The sequence below is a fragment of the Dama dama genome, chromosome 3, assembly GCF_033118175.1.
Source record: "Dama dama isolate Ldn47 chromosome 3, ASM3311817v1, whole genome shotgun sequence".
Taxonomy (NCBI): Eukaryota; Metazoa; Chordata; class Mammalia; order Artiodactyla; family Cervidae; genus Dama; species Dama dama.
In genome coordinates, this window is record NC_083683.1 from 65,618,664 (window position 1) to 65,636,668 (window position 18,005).

The 18,005-nt window shown below is 45.6% G+C and overlaps 1 protein-coding gene across 1 annotated transcript in view; it reads left to right on the forward strand.

The window, feature by feature from the left end:
* PPM1H (protein phosphatase, Mg2+/Mn2+ dependent 1H) overlaps positions 1 to 18,005 on the forward strand; it is a 293,567-nt gene that overhangs the window by 193,197 nt on the left and 82,365 nt on the right. Inside the window, exon 5 of the mRNA XM_061130918.1 lies at positions 2,443 to 2,527. Coding sequence (XP_060986901.1) covers positions 2,443 to 2,527 — 85 coding nt within the window. The remainder of the gene's footprint in view (positions 1 to 2,442; positions 2,528 to 18,005) is intronic.

Sequence of the window (18,005 nt, forward strand, 5' to 3'; positions counted from 1 at the left end):
TTAGGAGACTGACGTATATGCACTACTCCGTGTAAAACAGACAGCTAATGAGAACTCTCTGTATAGCACGGGCAGAAGAAGGTACAGTCTCTTCACAGGGCACATATTAACCTTAAAAATGCATTCCAACGTACATTAGGTCCAGAAATACACTGTTTGATTTCACTTATATGAGACGAAATTCAAAGTCAGAAAGTACACTGGTAGATACCACAGGAATGGGGGGGGTGGAGGTGGGTGGGAAGCGGCGATGGAGAGTTAGTGTCTAATGGGGCAGAGTTTCAGTTTAGAAAGGTGAGAAATTCAGGAGATGGGTGAGGTTGAGAGTTGCACAATAATGTGAATGTACTTAGTGCTACTGAACTATACAGTCAAATAGTTAAAATAGTATGTTTTATATTATGTGACTTTTACCACAGTAAGAAAAAAAAAAAAAAGATTAGGCCCTAACCTTGACGTTCCTGACCCCTTATTTCAAGTTCTCCAAGTTTCTCCATCCTCTATCCAAACTCCTCCTCTCTCATTACAGTTATTCTCAGCTGATAAGTAGGACAAAAGCAATTTCAATTAACTCGCACTGATTTGTGAATGGTTGGTATCACCTTTCTTGGGGTAGGGGGAGGTGGTTGCATTTTACAAGTGACTCTGGGTTTATAACAAGGGATCTTTCATTTGTCCTATTTTTTGGCAGCATAATAAAAGAAGTGAGGTGTGTATTTCAACACGAGGCATCCTCTCCCCAGGGTCAGTCTCCCCAAACTTCTCCATTTCCTTACAGCTTCCACCATTTTCCTCCTGGATCCATCAATTCTCTGGCACCCCCAAGATTTTTCTTGTCATCTCCTCCTTTGCCTGCCCGCCTCCACCAGTTTCTATGACAACAGCAACTGGGCACAGGTGGGGAGGGGGCGGGGCAGGGGTCGGGCAGCTGCAGCCATTAATAGGGATTGTTTCCAAGTCAGGGACCGCCTGCCTCTGCAGTGGGAGTGAGGGGTACCAGGGGCTTGTTGGCACAAAGAATGCAGCCTCCCGGTGTCAACGAGGCATCCACCTAGAGCTGAGCTCATTGATGGTATTCCCCATGCCTGTGGGTTTTCACAGAGAAGTGTGTTGGGCCCGCAGGTCTCTGGCTCCCTGATACTGGGGAGCTTTGGGGTTCAAATAGAATGCAGTTCCCCCAGCCACTCGCGTTCATGGTGGAAATGGCAGCCTTCCACCGCAGCGGATCGATGTTTGGGAAGTCAGCGCTGCAGGGACTGCTGCAGAACAAGGTCTGAACACGGGAGGCTCCACGGGGAGAGGCTTAGGGAAAGTTGCCATCGATCGATCCTCTATCCTCTCCTTTAGATGTCTGCTCTGGGGAGCTCTGTTCTCTCAAAAGTCCTGGAGTCAGCAGTAGCTCTTGGGCACAGTTTTGGGAGTTTGTGAATTTCCTGAACTTTGACATGACAGTGGTTTTCCCTCGACCCAAGATGTTACCCTAGAAACTCAGGAGTCTAGGTCAGCTGCTCTCAGATTTTAATGTGCCTCCGCATCCCCTGGGAATCTTATGACAAGGCAGATTCCAGTACAGGAAGTCTGCGGGGAACCTGAGAGCCTGCATTTCTACCTAGCTCCCAGGTGAGGCCTGTGCTGGGGGCGCACAGACATTTTGACTAACAAACACTTGGAATTGCCCTATCGGCTACTTCAAGCACTAGCCCACTTGTGACTGCTTAACTTAACGCTAAATTAATTACAGTGAAATAAAATGAAATATTCATTTTGCACTGTGTGCCTGCATGCTAAGTCGCTTCAGTCAGGACCAACTCTTTGCAATTCTGTGGACTGTAGCCCGCCAGGCTCCTCTGTCCATGGGGATTCTCCAGGCAAGAATACTGGAGTGGGTTGCCAGTAAAATCTGAAATCTGCCCTCCTCCAGGCAATCTTCCTGACCCAGGGGCCAAACCCACGATTCTTACGTTTCCTGCACTGGGAGATGGGTTCTTTACCACTAGCACCACCTGGGAAGCCCCTCAGCTTGCACTGACCGTGATTCAAATGCTCAGTACTCACATGGGGCTGGTTGCTGCCATCTTGGACTGCACAGATTAAGGCACACATTTAAGGATCACAGGAAGTTCTGTTGGAGGGCGCTAGCCTAGGGTGAGCCTCTGTGCATCATTCATCCATCCATCCATTTATTCACTGAGCACCTGTCATGTGCCGAACAGTATGCTTGGTGCTGGGCGTTAAACTAGCAGACAAAGAGAATGTCGTGCTCTTAGAGATGCCTACAGTGTGCTGAGGACTCCAGAGTGGGTTACATGAGCTTTGCTATGCAGGCTGGAGGAATGGAAGTCTCCTGAGGGCTTCGTGTGGATTCTGAACCAAGCTGTGGAGTCATCACAAAATCACAGTGCTTATGAGATTGGCTGCTGACATGCCTTTTCACCCTTGCAGGGCCATAATCATCAGAAACGGAGAAATCATCCCCATGTCTTCGGAGTTCACCCCTGAGACCGAGCGCCAGCGGCTGCAGTACCTGGTAAGTGCCCCGTGGCATCGGGGAGGGCGTCGGAGCCGTTTTGGAGGAACACATGGCTATTGACGTGGGAGCAGACCCACAGCAGTAAAATGACATATGGCATTAACTCCCCCCCGACACACACCTCCTGGATCACACACCCTGGCTTCGTGTGTGACGACACACTCCACCTCCGTGAGTTTATTATGGAGGCCAGCTTTCTCCCATCTGTGACCAATCAGAGACACAGCGCACTCTGCTTATTGTAATGATTTGGTACATACAGTATGAAGCGTGGTGTTAAAGAATGAGGACACCTTGTCCCCAGGCCTGCCACCCACTCTAACTCAAAGGGTACAGATGAGTGTTAATCTCATGTGAGGAGGGAGGCAGCCCCAGAAACCCGATGACACCCCATGACTTCATGCTCCGATAAAAAGTCTCAGGGGCCCTTCTGGAGAAATGCAGGTGTCTAAAATCTGAAATCTGTGTCTAACCTGAAAATAGATTCTCCACATAGATCCCACTCTTTGGAGTAAAATTATGAGCGGGCTCTAGGAGGGCTGTTTGGTTTTTCAGATCTTGAGAATTTTTGCTTCATTGAAGATTTGAGTTTTCTGGAAAATGGAGTAAATGTCCTGCCCTCATATCCCAGCCATAGGGCTTTTATGATCATGAGACTGATGTCATGATGATGGTCATGATCCAGGACTGCTTTGCAGTGGGCATCTTGGGAACCAGCTGCAAATACAGCCTGTGGATGATGTATTTTCTTGCCAGTTGACTTTCTTTTTAGGTAAAAGGCTAAGATAGTGACCTTCTGCTCTTAGAAAAGAATTGATACAGCCTACTCTGAAAGGAACTCGTTTGTGTCTTTGAATTCTGGCACGTGGGCATAGTCAGGACCTGATGACTTTGGTTGATTTAGCAAGAAGCTATGTGAAACTAAGAGTCACTCAGTCATGTCTGCCTCTTTGCAACCCCATGGACTGTAGCCTGCCAGGCTCCTCTGTTCATGGAATTCTCCAGGCAAGAATACTGGAGTGGGTTGCCATTCCCGTCTCCAAGGGGATCCTCCTGATTAAAGGATTGAACCTGGGTCTCCTGCATTGCAGGCAGATTCTTTACCATCTGAGCCACCGGGGAAGCCCAGGAAGCTGTGTAGAAGCCCGAGAAGCCCAAGCTTCCCTCAGTTCCCATGACTGTGTCGTGTTGGTTTTACTCAATAGCTGAGCTGTGTTGATTTGGGTGGTTAACCTGGTCCACAAGACAGCATGAGTCTGAAGCCGAAGTAAAAGCATTTCTTCATTCTTTTACTATTATTTTTGAACCCATCTGTTGCTGTTTACAAGCTAATAAACTTGAATCTTTCTGGGCAGCCCAGATGTTAGAGCACTTCATTTTGTCTGTCTGGGCAGGGGGAAGGGAGCAGCGGCAGGATCTCACCCTGGCCCCATCCTTAAACTCACCAGCTGGGTGGCTGTGTTGCTGGGAGGGTCCTTCCAAGTAGAGTTCACAACAGCCGGCCTGCCTGCCACTTGCCTGGCTCTCTCCAGCCCATCTTCCACAAAACCTCCAACATGATCTTCACACTTCACACTTCTTTCCCTAAAACCCTTAGGCTTCTCACAGTGTACAAACGGCAGACTCAAAATCGGGCTTCCCGCCCACCTCTCCAGCATCATCTCTGCATTGCCCCCACCTCTGACAGGGTATGTTGTGGGCTGTGGCCATGGAGAACCATCTTCCAAGACACAGCGTGATCTCTCCAACCTCTGTGCCTCTGGAAATAAGCTCTGCCTGGATAGCCCTTCCCCTCTTCTCTGCCAGGAAAACTCCTCCTTATTTCTTGAGACCCCAGAAGAAGTGTCGCTTCCTCCAGGACTTGTCACCTCCCCCTCTCCGGGGGGCCAGTCCCCAGTGCTCACCTCGTGCTGTGTGGAAGCCCGTAATGTAGCCATCACCATGTGGTTATTTTATTGCTTATTCCTTATTCTGTCTCCCTGCTTCCAGACTGAGTCTTTGGGAGGCAGGCCCCTTACCTTAGGCATCGTACCTTGTTGTTACCGAGCACAGAACTGATATTGATCAGGATTTGTTGACTGAAGTGTTCATATTGATGCCTGGAGCATTATCCAAGCACCTCGCACCTCCCTACCGTCCCCCAAAACCCCTCACCGCAGGCAGTATGCCTCTGTGGCCCCCTGCCCCACCAAGCCTCAGGCCCACCCTGTCCTCACCACCTCCGTGCTTCTCAGTAAAAACCATTTCCTGTTTTCCTGCTGAAAGCGATGAGTAATAGCAGATTCTTCACTTTTGTATTTTTAAATACTTTCACATTTTTTTTGGTGTGGCAAAAATGGCACTAAGAGCTTGAAACTTTAACTCTTCTGGAGGGAGGGGAGTGCTGACCTTGTTCAGATTTGGATTCTGGTGTCAGTGGTCTGCCTGGGGACGGTTGGAATAAGATGTGTGCAGCTTTAGAGCTCAGCCTTGTCCCACGACTGTGTCTATGAATTCTAGAATGTCCTTCACTGATCCCCCGTTTCATTGCCGGTAATGGGCACAGAGAACACCAGAAGGCAGGTGTAAGGATGAAATGAAATAACAAATGCACAGTTTTTCGTGACACATAGTTCTCATTTGCTTACTGTTGGATGAATCAAAGTCTTGCCACTTCAGATTCTACTGGCCTGTAAACCACAGTGATACTGTCCCTTTATTTTTATTTAAGAATCACTCCTAATGTCCCCAAAATTAATGTGTATTTGGGTTTCACTCTTGCATAATCAGTGGACACTCTTAGCCCACAAACTGAGTCTAATATCTGAATTTCTGAGGGTGAGAACACTGTCTTCATTCTTTTTCATCCTTGCTGCTAAACTATACAGACTTCTCTACATGGAAATTATACCTAAAACTTGTCTTCTCAGGCAGTGGGAGTGTAAATGACCAAAACATAAAATATCCTGGCTGCCCAACTTCCTATTCTGTCAGAAGTCTAGGAATGTATGCTTTGAAATGAACAAATCCATGAATAATATTCACATGATCTGTAATGCAAATCTTTGTGGTGAAGTGTTTGAGAGAACTAGGGGGCTAGTAGCGTAAAATAAACTTGTGGTCAAATCTTTACCATATTTTAGAGAATTGGGAGGTTTATAGCACAAAAGCTTGAAAATAATATCAGTTGTGAGAGGAAAACACAGGTGTGACGGGGACTTTTCTCAGCCCAGCCCGGGCAAGTGCTGGGTGACCTTGGATTTCTCACAATGTCTCTGTGTCTCCCTTTCTCCTGAGCGAAATGTGTAGGGATACTTCCCTTGAAATACCCATCACAGGCCCTGAGATCACAATGAAAAGCCATCTCAAGGGCCTTCCCTGGTGGCTGAGTGGTGAAGAACCCGCCTGCCCATGCAGGAGGCCTGGGTTTGGCCCCTGATCCGGGAAGATCCCACCTGCTGTGGAGCAGCGAAGCCACAGCTATTGAGCCTGTGCTCCAGGGCCCGGGAGCCTCAGCTCCAGAGCCCACTCGCCACAACTCCAGAAGCCCCCACACCCCACACCCATGCTCCGCAATGAGAGCAGCCCCAACTAGAGAGGGGCGCTGTGGCTGGAGAGTGGTCCCGGCTCTCCGCAGCTAGAGAAATGCCCACGCAGCAACAAAGACCTATAGCCAAAAATAAAATAAACATAGACAATTATTTTAAAAGGTCATCTCATGATAATATAACATATAATATATCCATTCTGATTTCAGGTTATGGTCTAATCCTACCAGTTTATTTTGGGGAACATCAGTTCGCTTGGACTAATTGTAAAACAATTTTATGCAGTGAGGGCTGTTGTATCCTTTACATGATCTAAACGAGTTAGTATATTGCCGGCAAGTTAACAATGTATTCCTCATTCTTAGGTCAAATCAAATTTTATTGTCATTATGTCTAAAGAAACATTTATGAGAGAATCGCGAAAACTTCCAGGTCCCTTGAGACTTGGTTTGAGCAGCTGACTGCAGTCCCAGAGCTATTTGTCTTGCAGAACTGGTTAATGATTTTCTTGGGGGTGGGGAGGCTTCAGAGCCCTTTGTGCATGAACTATTTTGATCCACGTCGGACAGAAATGTTCTTGGTAGGCACAGTCCAGACGTCCAGGGATTATGGAACTGGAAGCAGATTACAAGATGATGGATGTGGCAGGCACGTTAATTTTGTTTGGTCTTGCATCCTGACCTCAGAGGGCCCTTCATATAGCTCTCCGGGTAACGTGAACTTTATTCCGTAGATTCTTGGGCTGGGTGATTAATCAAGCAGGCTTGAGGGTTTGACGTGTTCACATGGAATGTGGCAGGTGTGCGAGGGAGGGGGTCAGGGGCCATGCACTTCTGCCCCCCAGCAGCTGGGGAGAGCTGATGATCATAGTCACAAATAAGCCTTGCTCTTTTCTCGCTGGGCTTTTTAAAAATTTTTTAATGTTTCCAGGGTGATTGAAATAAAATATTTTACGGGGTCCACCAAGCTGGACAGAATGTTCTGGTGGGGTCAAGACCCACATAGGAGGGAAAGCAGTCTGGTTTATGGGCATTTCTCAGCAGAGTCTATTGCTCTGATGCTGTAGTCTCCAGGAAATCACCCCACTCTTGCTTCAGGGGACAGCCAGAAACAGATCTCCCTCTATGGGAGACCTCTACAGCCCTGAGGTGTGAGAGCAACGGCTTCCTCTCCATTCTGCCGAGACATATTTATAAACTCTGATGTGATTACATTAAGATGTGCTGGTATCATCAGACCTCCCAATAATGTACGTCTGTCCTTGTAGATAATCCAAGTCGGCAGCTGTTTATCTTCAAGGGCAATGTGCAGAGGAGATGAAAGTGGGTTTCAGATGCACATTGGATGCACACAAGTGCAACATTATCTGAGGTGATTTCTGATGGTGTCCTTGGACCTGCCCCCAGCCGTCTACACCGAGTCTGATTTGATTTGTCTGCCATTTTCCCTAGTACTGAACTTGGAAAGAGTTTCCAGGGGACAGCATTGTGCCTCTTGGTTCTCTGGGATTTTTCACACTCAAGAGGTATATTGCTTAAGCTTGTACCTGTTTTTAAGACAAGAGGCTATAATTGGAAGGGTCAAGTGCACTAGTGAGTAAAAACGGCTGTCCCACCACCTCAGCCTGGCCCATAACCTTGAGTTTGTGTGCGCTCAGTCGTGTCCAACTCCTTGTGACCCCATGGATTGTAGCCCACCAGGCTTGTCTGTCTGTGGAATCTCCCAGGCAAGAAGACTGGAGTGGGTTTCCATTCCCTTCTCTGGGGGGATCTTCCTGATCCAGGGATCGAACCCGCGTCTCCTGCACTGGTAGGCAGATTCTTTATCACTGAGCCACCTGGGAAGCCCCATTAACCACGAGAGCCGGGTATAAAGCTGGGAGCCTGGCTGCAGTCACAGCGAGAGAACTTACCTCCACTTCGCTTTGCCTGACGTCTGAGTCAGGGACAGCTGCACTCCAACCCCTTCTCCCGCCCCCCTTTTGCAAAACTACATGTGTTTCAAAATCTTGAATTAAAAAAAACAATGACAGGCTAAAGTGGTTGACATTTTTCATATTTACTATAGGTTCCACTGGTCACATAGGCATCATGAAGAAGCCAGAATTTTGGAGCATAAAACTGATACCGCCCAGGGCTGCAGAGGCAGAATTTGTATTCGGCTGCCCTTGGAGCAGAGCCTGGCTGCAGGGAAGACTCTGAAGACATTAACCATGATAATTGAAGCTTACCACTTCTAGAGCCAGATTTTTTTAATTAATATAAATGGATGTCTGGTTTTTTCCAGGTTAGGAGAGGTCAGAGACTTGGCGTGGAGGCATTCTGAATCTACTATGCAGATCTAAGAAAATGAATCCCACACACTGGAACCAAATCATCATGAGAATGAGTTCCTACATTTTCTTCTTTAAAAAAATAATCCATCTTGCTACATATACATAAGCTTTAGCCTCTATAGTCCTTGTCCCCTGAAATATTCTGAATAAAAACCTGGGCACATGATTCCAATATGCAGACAAGTGCTGTTTGATTCCGCTTATACGAGGTACCTAGGATAGTCAAGCTCACAGTGTCAGAATGTATGTTGGCAGATGCCAGAGAGGGGTGGGGGAATGGGGGATTAGTGTTTAATGGGGACAGAGTTTCAGTTTGGGAAGGTGAAAGTTTGGGGAGATGGGCGATGGTGAGACTTGCACCATAATGTGAATGTCCTTAGTGCCACTGAACTGTATAGTTAAACATGGTTAAAATAGTGTGTTTTATATGTGGTGACTTCTACCACAATAAAAAATTAATGGATTAAAAAAGAGCCGGGCACTGAAAGCCAGAGCCATCTGCCCATGAGGTCCTTAAGAACTGATCTTAGTGTAAGGAAGCAAGATAATGTCGTACATCCTTCAAGTACATTAAAGTTAAATATGCTTTGAGAAAGGTAGACAGGATTCAGCGAGGTTTATTAGGGCAAAAACCTTAACTGTCTATAAAATGTGTTCTATGCTTCAGTTGCTTTATCTGTGAAATAGGACAATTGCAGGACCCTCACAGGATAGGGGTGAGCATTAATGAGTTAATATTTGTAGTGCTTACAGGAGGACCTAGATCAGAGACAAAATAAAATTTCTTGGGTTTTAAATATAACTATATAAAGAACTTTCTCATGGCCCCCCTGCCATTGGGACTACTGTGGTCTTTTATAATTTCTCAATTCCATTTGCTTATGCAAAGAGATTGGAGATTCGGCTTCCCTGGTGGCTCAGACGGTAAAGCGTCTGCCTGCAACGCGGGAGGCTCTGTTTGATCCCTGGGTCGGGAAGATCCCCTGGAGAAGGAAGTGGCACCCCACTCCAGCACTCTTGCCTGGAAAATCCCATGGATGGAGGAGCCTGGTGGGCTAGTCCATGGGGTCACAAAGAGCTGGACACGACTGAGCGACTTCACTTTCCTTTTCTTTTCGCTGACATGAGTTGTTCACTCTACAAATGAGTGCCTTTCCACAGAACTTTCCTTGGGAATAAAAAGCAGTAGGCATATGAATATGGAAACCTTATATGTTTTATGTAAATGAGCACTTTCACCCCGTATTCTGTACTTTACAAACTGTTGTGGAGTTGACAAATCTAGGCAATTTTGTTTAATATCTCTCTTTGTATACCAGTTTCCATGTGGCTGCTTTATCATGAGATCTCAATTTTACAATTTTAAAGTTGATTTGGGGGAATGCTACTTCTCTCTGGCTGATCAGTGTGGTCCCATGTCGAGATTTAAATGTGAACCTTCCTTGACATTCGCATAAACCAGATGGAATTTTATTTAATATCCAGTTCTGTAATAGCTTATCTATACAAGCTTGGCTTTTGCTACTTTGAGATTTTAAGGACAAATTAAGACAGAATTCTTTATGAAAGACTCCAATCCATACATATTTAGGTGTCTGTCATTTCACATTTTCCCTTCTTTTTTTTTTTTTTTAACCCGAGGTAGAATATTCTCCTCCTGCATTGTACATCCATCAGGTAGGCAGCCTTGGCTCTGGAATGGTCATCTCCTTTGACCACGTGTGTGACTGTTAGTGGTCACCTGGGCTTGGCCAGCATCATTTTTTAATTTTTAAAAATCTATTTATTTGGCTGTGTCAAGGCTTGGCTGCCTCATGGCATGTGGGCTCTTCGTTCCCCAGCCGGGGATTGAACCCGTGTCCCCCACACTGCAAGGCAGATTCCTAACCACTGGACCACCAGGGAAGTCCCTTGGCTGACATTATTCATTTCATTTGTGACCTTAGACTTCCTATCTGGATAAGTCATCCTGAAATTTAAAGGCTTCCAATACTCCTCTTGTATAACCTGACAGGAGTTTTTCCCCTAAGAGCTAGAAAGAGGAGAGATGTTATTCAATTTTTTAAGAAGATTTATGTTGAACACTGAAAACCCTCATTTTAGTAACTTGCTTTCACATACTGAAGGGTCTAGAATATTTAAGAAGTTAATTCATATGCCGTTTTTCTAGTTAGAGGAGTTTACATTCCTATCCTGGAATGCGCCTTCTCATTTCACACAGGAGTGTTTATACGTTCCATGTTCTGCTGATGGGAGTGGAAGTTGGAACAACTCCTTTGAAAAAGGATTTGGCCCAGCAGTTCCACCCCTTGTTGTGTACCTAACAAAGTGTGTACAACTGTTTACACCAAAAGATGAGCCTGTGCATAGCAGCACTGTTTGTAAGAGCCCAAATTGGAAACTCTCCAATTGCCCACGGAGAGTAGAATGGATAAATAAACTTTGCACAGTCACAGGATGGAATGAACAAGCTGTAACTACATGCAGCAACATGGATAAATCTTTGCAGACTCAACTTCCAACCTATGGGATTCCATAGGACGGATAGAAACAGGCAAACACAGCTGGAAAGTATGGGGCTAGAGCTTCCCTTGGGAGAAGCAGCAGGATTTGAATGGGGTCCTGACACTAGCATGCTGGTAAATGTTCAGTTGCTTAATCTGGATGCAAGACACATGGTGTGTTCAATTTGTGAAAATTCACCCACCTGTATGCACATGATCAGAGCACTGTACCATTTGTATATTTCTTTGAAAAGTTGGGTTTTTTTTTAAAGTACTTTGATTCATTTACTCTGATGCTGGGAAAGATTGAGGGCAAGGGGAGAAGGGGGTGACCGAGGATGAGGTGGTTGGATGGCATCACCGACTCAATGGACATGAGTTTGAGCAAGCTCTGGGAGATGGTGAAGGACAGGGAAGCCTGGCGTGCTGCAGTCCATGGGGTCACGAAGAGTCAGACAACAAGTGTATATCACCCTTTGCAGGAGGGGACCTCCTGCAGCAGGACAGGTTTCCCAGGAAGCCACACTCCTGCCTCCTGTCTGTCCCACACTGTTCTCTCCTAAGAGCTGCTCCAGGAGCCCCTGCTGCCCCCACCTCCTTGCGTCTGCTCCTGCTGCACTTGCCCCAAAGCCCTTACCTGACTAGCTCTTAAGATGCTTTTCTGCCAGAGGAAAGCATAGGCAGAACACTGACATAAATTGCAGCAGTATTTTTTCAAATCTATCTGCTAGAGTAATGGAAACAAAAGGAAAAATGAACAAATGAGACCTAATTAAAGTTAAAAGCTTTTTCAGAGCAAAGGAAACCATAAACAAAATGAAAAGACAACCTACAGGATGAAAGAAAATATTGGCAAATGATATGACCGACAAGGACTTAATTTCTAAAATATGCAAACAGCTTACACAGCTCAAAATCAACAAAACAAACAACCCAATCAAGAAAAGGGCAGAAGACCTAAATAGACATTTTTTCAAAGAAGGCCTGCAGATGGCCAACAGGCACATGAAAAAAATGTTCAACATCACTCATCATCAGGGAAATGCAGATCAAAACTACAATGAGGTATCACCTTATTCCAGTGAGAATGGCTCTCATTAAAACATCTACAAATAATAAATGCTGGAGAGGGTGTGGAGAATGGGGGACACTGCCACACTGTTGGTGGGAGTGTAAATTCATGCAGCCATTATGGAGAACAGTGTGGAGGCTCCTTAAAAAACTAAAAATAGAGTTATCATATGATCCAGCAACCCCACTCCTGGGAAAATATCTGGAAAAGACAAAAACTCTAATTCAAAAAGATACATGCACCCTAGTGTTTGTAGCAGCATTATTTTAGTAGCAGGATGTGGAGGCAACCTGAATGTCCGCTGACATGAATGGATAAAGATGTGGTGTACGTGTGTGTATGTACGTATATATATACACACACACACACAACACACACACACACAATGGAATATTAGGCATTAAAAAGATTGAAGTAATGCTATTTGCAGCAATATGGATGGACCTGAAGATTATCCTACTAGGTGAAGGAAACCAGACAGAAAGACAAATATCATATGATGTCACTCATATGTGGAATCTAAAACATGATACAAACTTATTTACAAAACAAAAATAGATTCACAGAAAGCAAACGTATGGTTACCATAGGGGAAGAGGAGGTGGGGAAGAGGGATAAATCAGAAATTTGAGATTAACTTGTATATATACTGTGTGACGGTAAGTAGCTTTAGTCATGTCTGACTCTGTGCGACCCTATGGACTGTAGCCTGCTATGCTTCTCAGGCCGTGTTCTGCAGGCAAGAATACTGGAGTGGGTTGCCATGCCCTCCTTCAGGGGATCTTCCTGACCCAGGGATTGAACCTGAGTCTCTTATGTCTCCTGCATTGGCGGGCAGGTTTACCACTAGCACCACCTGGGAAGCCCCCATATATACTACTATGTGTGAGATAAGCAGAGAGGTCCTGCTATATAGCACAGGAACTATAGTCAGTATTTTGTAATAACCTATAATGGAAAAGAATCTGAAAAAACACTTATACACATAACTGAATCACTTTGCTGAGACACTGTAAAGTGACTATACATCAATTTTTTTTAATTAAAAAAATTTTTAAATAATGAACAAAAATCCTTTTCAGGTTTTCTCTGACCCCACCCAGTGACCCCACTCTTTGTTCCTTACTCTTGGAGATAGTTCCATTCCCACCTATAAGCCTTCCTCATTCTCCCCCGCCAGTGCATGAGCTCTAAGCTTTTAATTCTTTGAATCCCTAAGCCCTGGTACCCATACCTGCAGGAGCTTATGTGTTAATTGCATGAATTCCATTGGCTAGATACCCCCAAAACCCGGCACAGTCCCCCTTATTGACTCTCACTACTCACTGGCAAACTGATCAGAAAGCGGCAGAAGGAAAATTTATTAAAAGAAGGAAACATTTTGTGTTCCTGAGCAGGCAATTTTTAGTAACCTTGGTAACCACCATCTTAGTGTCTGCAGGAGGCCTGGTGCTCAGCCTCCTCCAGGACCCAGTAGGTTCATACCCATCCCTGGGATCTGGATTCCTGCTTCCACTCCCCGTTTTCTCCCTGCCATGCCGGGATGCTCAGAGCTCTCCCCCATCCCAGGATGGCGGGGCTCAGGTCCATGGGCTCTGGAGCAAGACAGAGCTGGGTTCAGGGGTGCACTCTGCTCTCGTGAGACTTTCTGGAACGTTCCAGAAGGCCTCTCTTCTTCAGGTTGTTCTCTCCTGTTACGGCTCAGTCCCTCTGTGACTCAGAGGCTGTCACTGAGATGTGGCGGCTGTGTGTCTTCACGGTGCTGTGCTCACCTGCCTCCTCTTCCCTGGAAGCTGGTTTCCGCTCAGCACCAGAGAAGAGAGCAGCCAGAAGATGCTCGACCCTCCTGCCCCATCTCTGAATCCTGCCAATTCTTGGTACGGCGGACTCCAGCATCCTTTCCCTAGAGAAACTTCTTGTTCCTGACCAGGCATAGCCACGTCTGGAAATGTATTCTCATTAAGTGGCAAGGATATGTTTCACCCTCTTTTTTTTTCCAAGCAAACCTACACTCTCTAGAGTCCTTAGAAGACTCTCGGCCACCTGCCTGTGGTTTTGCCAGGGCAGTGGTTACCAAGCCTTTTCCCCCAGGTGCCGTTTGTGGTACACAGCCAAGCTCCAGATGTACCTCCATCCCCTCCCTTTAGTTGGAAGCATTCAGTTATGCTTCCTTGAGGGAGAGCCTCAAAATTTAGGATAAATAGAGGTACAAAAAGAAGTCTAGTTTGCTGAGTTTTGTTTTTGTTTTTTTTAACATGGGGCAGGCTAGCACAGTTGAAATTGGATTTTAGTGTAAAATATGTCTCTAGGTTTCTAGTTGGCATGCTTATTAGGTAGAGAAGAGGCAATATATTTAGGTATTCTTAGGACTGTGGAATATCATGAAGTTTTCCATGGCATAACTGTATCCACATTCTTGAGAATTTACAGGAAGGTATCTATGAAATTGTTAAAAAAAAAAGTTAACTAAATCCAAAATATGTAATGCGCGTCCAGGATTGTAAATGCCATGGATCTTAGTTTTATCTTTTTCTAATGATTGAAAGCTATGTTGTCTTACTTTACAAAGTAATAGTCGCTGAAAGGTGACTGTGTAAAGCAGGTCAGAATGTTCTGTATTCATTCCTCCAGCAAATACTTAGCGTCTTTACTGTGGTCAGTGCTATGCTGGGCACTAGAGTGTAGCTGAGGTTTTAAAAATAATGAACATATTCAAGTGTAGCTGGTGTTACTTGCATCACCGTGCAGATGTTTCTGACATACAGATATCCAAATAGTGCCATCAAAGAGAGAAAGCTAAAATATATTCAGCAAAGCAGATAAATAGGGAATGTGTCGGAGAGTGTCGAGAATTTTCATTTCACAGGTGGACCTGGGGCCTTAACGTGTGCTTGCTCCCATCTGGGATGTCGATCCCGTTACAGTCCATGTTTCTGATACGCCAGCATCCTTAGCTGTGCCTGGGGAAGGGTCAGTCATCATGCCTGTTTACGAGCAGCCGGGTATGAGGAGTGGAGTAGAAACCCATGCCAGGATAGTCCGTGAATCCTGCAAGTTTGGAGTCAGAGAATCATTGGATTTTATTGCTGAAAGGAACCTAACGCATTCCAGCTCCCACGTTTTGCAGACTCTAAACTGTGTCTGTGTAGTGCTTACATGTATTATGAGTTAAGTCACTTTTGAGGCTCAAGATTCCAGAATGCTGACTTGAGCAGTGCTTCCAGCAGGGCAGGCCAGCACTAGTGAAGTAACACTAAGCAGTCTGTGTTGCTTGGATGCTGGGCAGGTCCTAAAGAAGTTTCTGAGTTCCCAAGTTGCTGGGCCACTCGGCTTCTGAGAACAGAATGTCTCTGTGCTGGGCTGTTGGGCTGCAGAGGGCTTCAGCATCGCCTGCGTTGGCGCCAGGTGTCTACCTGGGCTGGCCCCTTCCAGTGACTCAGATTTTTGGAATATGAAAGGGCTGTAAAACTCCTCTCAACAGTTTTCTCAGACCTAGTTTAAAATCTGGCTTCTCAAAAAATAATAAATTTGAGAGTATTTTCCAAATGAAAATAATCCATATCTACTGAGTAGACATATTCATGAATATAGGTAAGTTAGAAAGGAAACCATAAGATAATGCTGTGTAATAATTTGATGACTTTGAGTGTATGTACCTATATAAACATAAGTACGTACAAGACCATGTTATGGACTGAAGGTGTATATTCCTCCCCTCACATTCTTGTGGAAACCCTCACCCCCAATGTACTGAATTTGGAGATAGGACCTTTACAGAAGTAATTAAGGTTAAATGAGGTCATAAGAGTGGGCCCTGATTTGATAGGGTTAGTTTCCTGATAAGAAGAGATGCCACCATGCTCGATTTCTCTCTCCCCAGGAGAGCATAGAGGAAAGCTTGTGAGGTGCAGCAAGAAGGCGGCAGTGTGCAAGCCAGGAAGAGTCTTTACCAGGCAGCAAATCTGCTGGCATCTTGATCTTAGACTTCCCAGACTCCAGTCTGTGAGAAATAATTTTTTGCTGCTTTAAATCCCTCTGTCTGTGGTATTTTGATATGACAACTTGATAGACTTTGCAAACTTTCATGAGTATTGCACAAAAAGGTACACTAATAAGCATGTTTCTCAGAAAACAACAGGTATATATCCCATTATATTGTAGCATCTCATTTTTCATCCATCAGCCACCTATTTGTTCTGCTTGTACTTAATTCTTGAGTTGTTTCTTTCTTTAACGTCAGTAACTGCATCAGGTCTGACAAATAAAACTGGGCTGAATATCAAAAGTGCTGCTAAGAAGGAAGCCTACAGTTAGGATGGGAATGGTCATTTTAAAGCGTAGTGAAAAGAACTTCCCGGGTGGCTCAGCTGGTGAAGAATCTGCCTGCAATGAAGGAGACCTGGGTTTAATCCCTGGGCCGGGAAGATCCCCTGGAGAGGGGAATGGCTACCCACTCCAGTATTCTTGTCTGGAGAATCCATGAACAGAGGCCCCTGGTGGGCTGCAGTCCATGGGGTCAAAAGAAGTTGGACACAACTCAGCAACTAACACTTTCACTTTCAAAAATATACCAGGAGGCAGGATATGTCCTCAGTACACATGGGATACACATGCATTATATGGCGGGCAAGACTGTAACGGCTCATGTGTCACGTAACATGTGAAATGTGCTGTGGCAGCTAGCCAGAGGAAGAGAAATGATCAGAGAGAGAAACCCAAGGGGGTGGCATCGTATCAGTGGGGGTTGAGTACCACAGTAATTCCTCGGAGATGAGGGACCTTTTCTCTCTCACCTTTGGACACACCTGAGGTTAACAGTTGATTGCTGCTGTCAGCCCAGTGTCCAACATGACACGGATGTCATCTCCCAGGCGTAAGCAGACATCAGTAGAGCAGGACTGAAGTTCAGAACAGGCGCTCACGCAGCAACTTGGAGGACAAGCCCGCAGACTAAAAGGAAGCGCTGCTGTCCCTGGGGAGTGCCAGCCCAGCAGGGGGACTTGGGGGACTGGCTTCCCCCAAGTAGGCGGCAGAAGAAAGCCAACTCTGGAGGATGACACAGCCTGCTTCAGGACTCCGCACCCCTGCCTCTGAGGCTTGTGGTGCTTCTACAAGTTGTTAAACCCAGTGAGCCCCTGAAACAGAGCCGGCTCTTGTGGGAAAATCACGAACACAGGGTAACTCAGAGCCAGAAAATGATGAGTGCCATCAGATCCTAAAAGTGAAAATGTTTTGGAACAACCTTAACAGGTATTCTTCATTTACATATTCCTTCCTAAATATGCAAAATGTGTGTTAGTGTTAGTTGCCCGGTCATGTCAGACTTTTTGCTACCCCCATGGACTGTGTAGCCCACCAGGCTCCTCTGTCCACGGGATTTCTCAGGTGGGAATATTGAAGTGGGTTGCCATGCCCTTCTCCAGGGGGTCTTCACGACCCAGGGATCGAACCCATGTCTCCTGCATTGTAGGAGGATTCTTTCCCATCTAAGCCACCAGGGAAACCTGCAAAACAGTGATAGATAATAGTTTTAGCCTACATTGAAAGGAGCTCTTTAAAAATAATCAATTAAAAAATTGAAGGGATTAGAAAGCATTATACCTAGTGTAATTGGCAGCTTTTCCCCCCTCCCTTAGAGGTAACTAATGACGCATCTAATAAAAGGTGTCTTAGAATTGATGGACTACAATAGCCTCTTGTTATAACAGGAGAAGCAGGTGGTTTGTTGAGACCCTGAAAGTCTCTGTGTGTTAAGGGACAATGGATGTCACAGGTGACCGAGGGTTCAAGGTCCCTTTGAGCCTGCCCATCCCCAGAGGGAGAGGCGTGGTGGCCCCTGTCGGTAGTAGCTACCCTGCAGACTTCTGATACAAGTGCCCAGGCGAACATTCCAATGGTAAAGGCACGAGGGTACAGAATGTACTTAGTCATGGCTTTTGGGTCGTAATCTGTTTGTTATGGTATATATGTGTGTGTGTGTGCGTATCATGTACCCGTATTTATACACGTGCATACTCACTCATGTATACACGTATGT